This window comes from Populus euphratica, unplaced genomic scaffold (genome assembly GCF_000495115.2).
Source record: "Populus euphratica unplaced genomic scaffold, PopEup_1.0 scaffold13.1, whole genome shotgun sequence".
In the NCBI taxonomy this organism is placed as follows: Eukaryota; Viridiplantae; Streptophyta; class Magnoliopsida; order Malpighiales; family Salicaceae; genus Populus; species Populus euphratica.
The window spans coordinates 6,433-17,058 of NW_011499872.1; the positions used below are offsets into that span (position 1 = coordinate 6,433).

Sequence of the window (10,626 nt, forward strand, 5' to 3'; positions counted from 1 at the left end):
TTTTATTCTTCTTCAAAGAAAAGTGCTATTATTTCCATACAAACCTTTGTTTTGTACATGTTGAGGAAAAAGAAAGTAAAATCCTATATAGCACATTACCCCTCTCTCTCTCTTTTCAATCTAAACTTTCAAAAACCCTTATGAGCAATCTATTAAATGTGAAAAACGTATGGATTTAAAACCATATATTTCTACGTAAATCCGTAAAATAGTTAAAATGGATCGATGATTTTTAGACAAGGGTCACCCCTTTTAACTCCTGTAAACAAAATATTGTACAAAAGCTCAATAAGATGAAGTCTACATAACAAAACAGACCCTATACACAGTTATTAGCCCAATCCTAAGAGTTTTATTCTTCAACACCTTGTCAAAGTTTCAGCCCACAACCATCGCTTAAGCTTCGGTATTTGGCATCCTTAAATTCGATATGCACAGGGCTCCCCAATATTAAAGATTTCAATGGTTTCTCTGTCGCCCAAGTTATAAAGCGATGGATGATCTAGTTCATGAACCTTTTCACACTCCAGATTTATGAAATGATGCATGATTGACTGGACAGGACCTCTACACACTTCCAGATGCGCAGAAGAAAGAAAGGAGACACATGAAGACGCTTCCACAGAAAAAAACAACTCTCGGGTTTTTCATCGCATAAACCACCTCTTCCCAGTGTATTTGTACACGCATCCTCGGTGTAAATGGCAGAAACTAATTAAGACAGAAAGCATCCCCGAGACAGAAGCAGAGCTTGCAAAGCATCGCTAGGATGCAATGTATTACATGGCATTCATTCTATCAAGAAAAAGAAAATCCAAAGGAATAACGCGAAATAAAAGATGTACTGACTGATAACGAGTTTTGACATGAAATTTCAGATTAAACACAACACGTCTTCCGAAAGTTCCCTGAGTCCGATAACTAGACATTAAAATTAAAATAAGAGCTCTTCATGAAACTAGAAACATCACCAACATCTAAATTTTGGAGAAGCCAGCACAAATGAAAGCAGAACCTGACTGCAGAAAGAACGTCAAGCCTTGAATCACGCCACCGCCGATCAAGAACCCAGTTCTGTGAACAGCCTTGTGATGATGGTGACCACATAAAACTAAAAGTCTCATGACACAAAGATGGACGTCCATGGGATAGACAACCAATAAAAAGCAAGACATTATTTTTAAAATAGCTTTCAATAGCATCAACCTGCTCGGTTCACTTGCCACCCTTCTTGGCAGCAGATTTGGTCACCTTGGCACCAGAGGGATCCTTCTTCTCCACGCTCTTGATCACACCCACAGCAACGGTCTGGCGCATGTCCCTCACAGCAAAACGACCAAGTGGAGGATACTCTGAGAAAGTCTCCACCACCATGGGCTTGGTGGGAATCATCTTAATCATACCAGCATCACCGTTCTTCAGGAACTTGGGCTCCTTCTCCAGTTCCTTACCAGACCGCCTGTCAATCTTGGTGAGGATCTCAGCAAACTTCACAGCAATGTGAGAGGTGTGGCAGTCAAGGACTGGAGCATAACCATTTCCGATCTGTCCAGGATGGTTCATGATGATAACTTGGGAGGTGAAGTTGGCAGCTTCCCTGGCAGGATCGTCCTTGGAGTTTGAGGCAACAAAACCACGCTTCAGATCCTTAACAGCAACATTCTTAACATTGAACCCCACGTTGTCACCAGGAAGGGCCTCTTGCAGAGCCTCATGGTGCATCTCAACAGACTTGACTTCAGTAGTCAGTCCAGTTGGACCGAATGTGACAACCATGCCGGGCTTGATGAAACCAGTTTCAACACGACCCACTGGGACAGTTCCGATACCACCAATCTTGTACACGTCCTGAAGTGGGAGACGGAGGGGCTTGTCTGAGGGCCTCTTGGGCTCCTGGATCTGGTCGAGGGCATCCAGGAGTGTTGGGCCCTTGTACCAGTCAAGGTTGGTGGACCTCTCAATCATGTTGTCACCCTCAAATCCAGAGATGGGGACAAAGGGAATCTTGTCGGGGTTGTAACCGACCTTCTTCAAGTAGGATGACACTTCCTTGACAATTTCATCATACCTTGCCTTGGAGTATTTTGGAGTGGTGGCATCCATCTTTTCCAAAAAGAACCAGCAAACATCAGTAGAAAGCAAAAAACAACTTACTACAAACATGCAACAGGAAAGAATTCAACGAAATATTAACCACACAGTTAACTTGAAGGAAGAAAAAATAAATATACCTTGTTGCAACAGCAGATCATTTGCTTCACACCCAGGGTAAAAGCAAGAAGAGCGTGCTCACGGGTCTGGCCATCCTTCGAGATACCAGCTTCGAAACCACCAGTGGTGGAATCAATGATAAGCACAGCACAGTCAGCCTGGGAAGTCCCAGTAATCATGTTCTTGATAAAGTCACGATGTCCAGGGGCATCAATGACAGTGCAGTAGTACTTGGTGGTCTCAAACTTCCACAAGGCAATATCAATGGTGATTCCACGCTCGCGCTCAGCCTTGAGCTTGTCCAGCACCCAGGCATACTTGAATGACCTCTTGTTCATCTCAGCAGCTTCCTTCTCGAACCTCTCGATGACACGCTTGTCAATACCTCCAAGCTTGTAGATCAAGTGGCCAGTGGTGGTCGACTTTCCAGAGTCAACATGGCCAATGACCACGATGTTGATGTGAGTCTTCTCTTTACCCATTATGAAATCTTAGTTTTGAGCTGCCATACATATAAAAGTTTAGAATTTAAAAACAAAATACTAGGACACTAAAAATCACTTCTTAAACATTCAACTAGATCTAGTTCAAGTGTCCAGAACAATAATAAATCCACCATGGCATGTCCAATCCAACTTCAATACATCACGATTTCTGAGATATTTTAACACAGCATAACATTCTGTTCACACAAAAAAAAATCACGTACAAAAGATAATCTGCATAAATATTCAATATGATTAATCAATCTAGTTACATCATTATCAGTTTATTTGAGTGGCAATTCTTACATTCAGATTAATCACAACAATATCAAATCAACAACTTGAGAGAACATAGAATAAGTTTAAGAGTTCTTTTCAGTACCAAAACCAACAAAGTCGAAATCAAAACAAAATAATTTACTATCTTATTATAACTGTATAACAATTAAAAAGACACTTCCACTGCAAAAACAAAATAATCTAAAAGACCTGTGTATACGAATCTCAAAAGAAAGTAAAAAGGCACTAAAAAACTAGACCCAAGGCTTGCTCTCGAAACAAAATTGGATTAAAAGCTAATAAATCTAATTGAAATCACAAAGCAATCAAAGACTTCATACGAATAAGAATACCAGTCATTAACTACATAACCACAGTGATTCACAATTAGAGATAAAGACAGGAGCGAAACGAAGAGGCGATAGTGAATCGAACCTGTTAAACTTTAGCCGCTAGCGACGAGGAGGAGGAGGGAATGACGGACTTCTTGATAGGGTTTGTGGATATTTTTATATCACCCTGCTGGTATTTTGGTTTCCTAAAATGTCCTCATTTTGAGGTTAGAATCGCCATCATGTCCTCATACCTGCTCTGTTTTTTATACGGAATCCGCGTGCTTGCTTGGTGATCAAGGACCTTAAACCGTTTTAAAATGAAATAACAAATAACTAAATAAAATGACTAAAAAGAGTAGCTCCAAGTAAATCAATTCTAAACAAAGCATCGACTTTGGGATGTTCCATGAATTTTATTGTACCGAGAGCATAAGCTAAAAGGACAAGATAAAAGAAAATTAAATTCTATCCGTTATTTTTATAATTTCAAAAGAGTAATTATTTTTAAGTTGAAGACCATTTATATATATACGTATATCAAAAATGCCAAAATTTATTTCATATATTTTTATGCATAAAAAAGATTTAATAAATAGTTATATTAATATCAAGTATGTTAAAATACAATTGCTTTTTTAAATAATTTTTTTCCTATTGAAGTATGTATATGAAAAAAAAAATACTATATTTACATTATTTAAAAACTGTATTACCAAGTTGACTTTACCAAATATTTTTAAGAACTGTATTTTAAAGTTGACTTTTTGACATACCAGAAATTTTTATATTTTTTTAGAACTCTCAGCTTCTAAAAGTTTTGATTTTTTTTATTATTTTAATATAAAAATAAATTTTTAAAAATAAAAAATATAGATTATTGTAATAAATTTCTAAAAAAACAAAAACCCTACGTCATGATTGTCTATAAATGTTTAGTCTATATATTAGTGAAATGCCTTCTTGAATCTACACGACAAAGCCCATAAATTTAACAGAAAATGAAAGAACGCTTGATAGAAACAAGAACTGGCGCTTCACAACGAAGACCATTAGAGCTACCTGTATTGGCCCAAGGTAAATTAAAATGACAACAAGAGGCAGCGCATTTCAACGCATTCTAAATAGTACAAAATACAAGAAAGAGATCGACAAGTTTACGACAGCTGAATATGAGCAGACAGAAAGGAAAGGGTGTAGAACTAGAAAGAAGACTTAATATATGAGCAGGCGGGCAGACAACTAATGTCAATTCAACGCCCATAAACAAAAACATGACATGGAGTTCTTTGCGTCCAAATGCTCGAGACCTAAATTTCACGAGCCGATAATGAATCTAGAAACATAGTACAATCTCCAAAATCTCAGAACAAGATTCCACAAAATAGAACTACAATTCTCATGACACACAGCTTAGGGACAATTAACAATTAACAAGAAACAAACCAGTAATTGCACAACACAATGATTACTTGCCACCCTTCTTGGCAGCAGATTTGGTCACCTTGGCACCAGAGGGATCCTTCTTCTCCACGCTCTTGATCACACCCACAGCAACGGTCTGGCGCATGTCCCTCACAGCAAAACGACCAAGTGGAGGATACTCTGAGAAAGTCTCCACCACCATGGGCTTGGTGGGAATCATCTTAATCATACCAGCATCACCGTTCTTCAGGAACTTGGGCTCCTTCTCCAGTTCCTTACCAGACCGCCTGTCAATCTTGGTGAGGATCTCAGCAAACTTCACAGCAATGTGAGAGGTGTGGCAGTCAAGGACTGGAGCATAACCATTTCCGATCTGTCCAGGATGGTTCATGATGATAACTTGGGAGGTGAAGTTGGCAGCTTCCCTGGCAGGATCGTCCTTGGAGTTTGAGGCAACAAAACCACGCTTCAGATCCTTAACAGCAACATTCTTAACATTGAACCCCACGTTGTCACCAGGAAGGGCCTCTTGCAGAGCCTCATGGTGCATCTCAACAGACTTGACTTCAGTAGTCAGTCCAGTTGGACCGAATGTGACAACCATGCCGGGCTTGATGAAACCAGTTTCAACACGACCCACTGGGACAGTTCCGATACCACCGATCTTGTACACGTCCTGGAGTGGGAGACGGAGGGGTTTGTCTGAGGGCCTCTTTGGCTCCTGGATCTGGTCGAGGGCATCCAGGAGTGTTGGGCCCTTGTACCAGTCAAGGTTGGTGGACCTCTCAATCATGTTGTCACCCTCAAATCCAGAGATGGGGACAAAGGGAATCTTGTCGGGGTTGTAACCGACCTTCTTCAAGTAGGATGACACTTCCTTGACAATTTCATCATACCTTGCCTTGGAGTATTTTGGAGTGGTGGCATCCATCTTTTCCAAAAAGAACCAGCAAACATCAGTAGAAAGCAAAAAACAACTTACTACAAACATGCAACAGGAAAGAATTCAACGAAATATTAACCACACAGTTAACTTGAAGGAAGAAAAAATAAATATACCTTGTTGCAACAGCAGATCATTTGCTTCACACCCAGGGTAAAAGCAAGAAGAGCGTGCTCACGGGTCTGGCCATCCTTCGAGATACCAGCTTCGAAACCACCAGTGGTGGAATCAATGATAAGCACAGCACAGTCAGCCTGGGAAGTCCCAGTAATCATGTTCTTGATAAAGTCACGATGTCCAGGGGCATCAATGACAGTGCAGTAGTACTTGGTGGTCTCAAACTTCCACAAGGCAATATCAATGGTGATTCCACGCTCGCGCTCAGCCTTGAGCTTGTCCAGCACCCAGGCATACTTGAATGACCTCTTGTTCATCTCAGCAGCTTCCTTCTCGAACCTCTCGATGACACGCTTGTCAATACCTCCAAGCTTGTAGATCAAGTGGCCAGTGGTGGTCGACTTTCCAGAGTCAACATGGCCAATGACCACGATGTTGATGTGAGTCTTCTCTTTACCCATTATGAAATCTTAGTTTTGAGCTGCCATACATAAAAGTCTAAAATTTAAAAACAAAATACTAGGACACTAAAAATCACTTCTTAAATATTCAACTAGATCTAGTTGAAGTGTCCAGAACAATATCCTAGAGCTGAACTGTTACACGCAAAATGAACAAAATTAAAACATAATAATTTTAGAAGTAAGTTATCCACAGAAAATAAAATTGTATATGGCATGATTTCAGATCCAAGCAGACATAAAAATAAAAAGTCTCAAGAGCAAGAGCTTGGCACTTCTATAGTTGGACAACAAATCAATACAAAATTGATGTTTAGGAAACCATCACTACAGCAAACGAAAAACTATTTCATTTTAGGGCAGGGTATGATTCTAATGGTAAGTTAGACATGGCAGATGAAAGATAGTTCCGATGAAATTAACGATAATTAACTAATCAGTCTAATTATATTAACTTCATTTCATTTCACTGATGATTCTCAGGGCCACGCTAATCACATTCATATCAATTCAGCAACTATAAAATAAACAGTCGAATAAGAAATTTATTACTAAATACCAACAAAGAGAAACCGTTACTGAAAGTAAACAGTCAAGCAAAGAACACCTAAGCATTTCATAATCATATAAATTAGTAGCTTATTAAATCTATATAAAAAAATCAGTGACGAGATGCTGAAACCATATATATCAACTATCATGTAATAGATCTGCGTGTATAAATCTTCAACGCAAACAAAAGGCACGAAGAAATCAAAGTCAAAATCTTGCTCGAGATAGAACAGATTAAAAGATAATTAAACGGCCCAAAAACACAAATGCTAGACAGAGCAAACTGATTTACAGTCAAATTCAATTAATGATGCTATGGAGAAGGGGAGGGGAAGAGAGGCCGACCTGAAGAGAGCTGCTAAAACCCTGGCCGCTGGAAAAGATAGTAAAGAGAAAGAAATGTGAGAGTGAGAAGGGATATAGGGTTTGTAGGTATTTATTCACCTTTCTTTCCTGAAATGTCCTCGATCTGATGTCTGAATTCCCATCATGTCCTCGTCCTTGCTTGTAGATCAAGAACTGCAGGTTGCTTTTCCCTGGAAAGGGTAAATATCTTTTCAGTTATTGATATTTGATTATAGTTATTTTTTAAAATATATTTTATATTAAAATAATATTTATTTAATTTTTAAAATAAAAGTATTAAAACAATCTAAAATGTATAAAAAAATTTATTTTGAATAAAAAATATTTAAATTTTTTAAAAACATGGTTTATATCACATTTTCAAATGGTAATTTAAGAAGTTAATTTAAATTGTTTTTTAATATTTTTATATTATTTTTAATATATTAGTATTAAAAATAAATATTATTTTAATATAATTTAAATAAGGAAATATTTTAAAAAATAATACATGATACATTTTCAAACACCCTAACTTTTTTGTATTAGTATACAAGTGACCATCACACAACCCATGAGTATGAAAGCTAGATGAAATAAAGAAAATGTATGTTATTTCACCTTTGATATTTAAGATATTTAAGGTTATATTTGTTTTTATATTTTAAAAATATTTTTAAAAAATTTAATTTAATTTTTATTTTTTCTTGGTTTTGGATTAATTTTTTTATTTTTAGATCATTTTCATGTAATGATAAAATAATATTTATTTAATTTTTAAAATTATTTTTAAAAACAAAATATTAAAACAATCTAAAATATAAATATTATTTTAATATATTTTTCAGTAAAAAATCACTTCAAAAAACAGCTACAATAATATTTTTAAATAAACTCATACTTATTTACTTGTTATAAAAAATATTTTTAATAAAAAATATTTAATTCTTTTAAAAACATAGTTTATATCGTATTTTCAAATGGTAATTTACGAAGTTAATTTAATTTTTTTTAATTTTTTTATATTATTTTAATATTTAATATTAAAAATAAATGTTATTTTAATATTATTTAAATCAAAAAAATATTTTAAAAAATAATACATGCTATATTTTCAAACACCCGAATTTTTTTGTATTGGTATACAAGTGACCATCACACAACCCATGAGTATGAAAGCCTGAATGAAATGAAGAAAATGTATGTTATTTCACCTCTGATATTTAAGGCTATATTTATTTTTATATTTTAAAAATATTTTTAAAAAAATTAATTTAATTTTTATTTTTTCTTTGTTTCAAATTAAGTTTTTTATTTTTAGATCATTTTCATGCAATGATATTTAAATTAATTTTTAAAAAATAAAAAAAAATATTATTTTAATGTATTTTTCAGTAAAAAATCACTTTAAAAAACAACTACAATAACACTTCTAAATAAATTCATACTTATTTGCTTATTTATTTTTTAAAAAAATTTGAAAAGTAGTTTTTAATGTTATTTTTTAATTTATTTTTTATAACATTGTTAAATATCTTTTGAAATTAAACATGTTTTTCGCTTGTATGTATCCCCGTTATAGAATGCATCGCCCTTGATTTTGTACTTTTAAAATGAAGCATAACTTGTGTTGATGATTTTTTATCTTTGTCCTGGATTAACTTTCTCGCTCGTCATTTTTTTTTCTTTTTGCTATGCAAAATATAATTTAATTTAAGTTATTTTACTAAAAAAATTAAAAAAAATCAAATACTTAACACGAACATCCTTGCTGATTTATAATTTTTTATTTATTTTATCCCAATGATTAATTTTAGCTGTTGAAAACAAACAATTTTTGTTTTCATACACTCACCATGTAAAAACAACTTACATGTATATAATACAAGTAAAAAAAAAAAAAAGTTTTAATAATCTCATTAAAGTAAACTAAAAATTAAAAAAATTAATTATTATTTAAAAAAATGTTAGCTAGGCAGCTTCAAATTTAAATAAAAAAAATTCAAAATCAAGGAAACAGCAATGTGAGAGGTGTGGCAGTCAAGGACTGGAGCATAACCGTTATTTTTTAATTTATTTTTTATAACACTGTTAAATATTTTTTGAATTAAGTATGTCTCTCGCTTATATGTATCCCCGTGATAGAACTTGATTTTGTCCTTTTAAAATGATGCATGACTCGTGTTGATGATTTTTTATCTTTGTCCTGAATTAACTTTCTTGCTAGTCATCTTTTTTTTTTTGCCATGCAAATATAAATTTAATTTAAGTTATTTTACTAAAAAATACAAAAAAAATCAAATACTTAACATGAACATTCTTGTTGGTTTATAATTTTTTATTTATTTTATCTCAATGGTTAATTTTAGTTGTTGAAAACAACAATTTTTGTTTTCATACATGCACCATATAAAAACAACTTACATGTATACAATACAGATAAAAAAAAAAGGAAAAAAAGAGTTATAATAATCTCATTAAAGTAAACTAAAAGTTAAAAAAATTAATTATTATTTAAAAAAAAATGTTAGCTAGGCAGCTTAAAATTTAAATAAAAAAATTCAAAATCAAGGAACTGAAACACAAATAAAAAATGATTTTTTGAGATTAAAATGTAAAATTTAAAACATAAAATCATATCAATGTAACCTAGCCAATGAAACTAAAAATAAAGTCCTAGCTATACACAAAATGAAAAGGACCATGACCCTATTCACATGAAAAAAATATAATCGAACTTCACTATTTATTTTTTTCAATTTTTTGAGTTCATAGTATAATTATTTCAACTAGGTGAACATTAGTCTATGGTATAATTTGTCCAACTAGCTGAACAAATAGCTATCTTTATGAAAAAGAGTTGGATATTCTTTAATCCATCTTCTTCAAGTCATATTTCAAGGGTATTTACGAATATCATTTTTTTTTAGTCTATGCACAATGCCCTAGGCATGCTTTCAAAAATATCATTTTTTAAAAATAATTTTAACTCATGAAAAAATTATTATTATTATTATTTTAAAAAAACCCTTCTACAGCAATGCCACTAACAAACAGGATTTTAACAGCTTCAGGCAGCATATTGTAAATTCACCTCCAAGATGCGGGAAAGAAGAAGAAAATGCAGAAAACCCTGAGAAGGTTACCAGTAACAGGCCAACGACAGAGACCATAGGTGAACATTAGTCTATGGTATAATTTGTTCAACTAGCTGAACAAATAGGTATCTTTATGCAAAAGAGTTGGATATTCTTTTATCCATCTTCTTCAAGTCATATTTTAAGGGTATTTACGAATATCATTTATTTTTAGTCCATGCACAATGCCCTAGGCATGCTTTCAAAAATATCATTTTTTAAAAATAATTTTAACTCATGAAAAAATTATTATTATTATTATTATTTAAAAAAAACCCTTCAACGGCAATGCCACTAACAAACAGGCTTTTAACAGCTTCAGGCAGCATATTGTAAACT

The 10,626-nt window shown here is 33.6% G+C and overlaps 2 protein-coding genes across 6 annotated transcripts in view; both read right to left on the reverse strand.

Moving 5' to 3' along the window:
- Positions 1-823: 823 nt before the first annotated feature.
- Positions 824-3,514, reverse strand: LOC105127417 (elongation factor 1-alpha). The gene is made up of 3 exons (XM_011028695.1): positions 3,411-3,514; positions 2,232-2,713; positions 824-2,103 (listed from the first exon to the last, which is right to left on the reverse strand). The coding sequence occupies exons 2-3, from the start codon at positions 2,691-2,693 to the stop codon at positions 1,216-1,218; spliced, it is 1,350 nt and encodes a 449-aa protein (XP_011026997.1). The 5' UTR covers positions 2,694-2,713; positions 3,411-3,514; the 3' UTR covers positions 824-1,215.
- An 881-nt stretch (positions 3,515-4,395) lies between these two features.
- The window catches only part of LOC105127416 (elongation factor 1-alpha), an 8,334-nt gene continuing 2,103 nt past the window's right edge, over positions 4,396-10,626 (reverse strand). For 3 of the 5 annotated variants that reach the window (XM_011028690.1, XM_011028691.1, XM_011028693.1), the window contains exon 4: positions 4,396-5,325. In XM_011028690.1, the coding sequence (XP_011026992.1) occupies positions 4,776-5,325 (550 nt within the window). In that variant the 3' untranslated portion in view covers positions 4,396-4,775. Of the gene's footprint in view, positions 5,664-5,791; positions 6,274-7,150; positions 7,251-10,626 lie in introns of those variants that run through there. The other 2 variants (XM_011028689.1, XM_011028694.1) reach the window with 2 other exon arrangements.

Coding starts and splice junctions, on each gene's coding strand:
- LOC105127417 (XM_011028695.1), bottom strand. CDS start 2,693: ATGGGTAAAGAGAAGACTCACATCAACATCGTGGTCATTGGCCATGTT. Junction 2,104..2,231: donor TGATCTGCTGTTGCAACAAG/GTATATTTATTT, acceptor TTTTTGGAAAAG/ATGGATGCCACCACTCCAAA.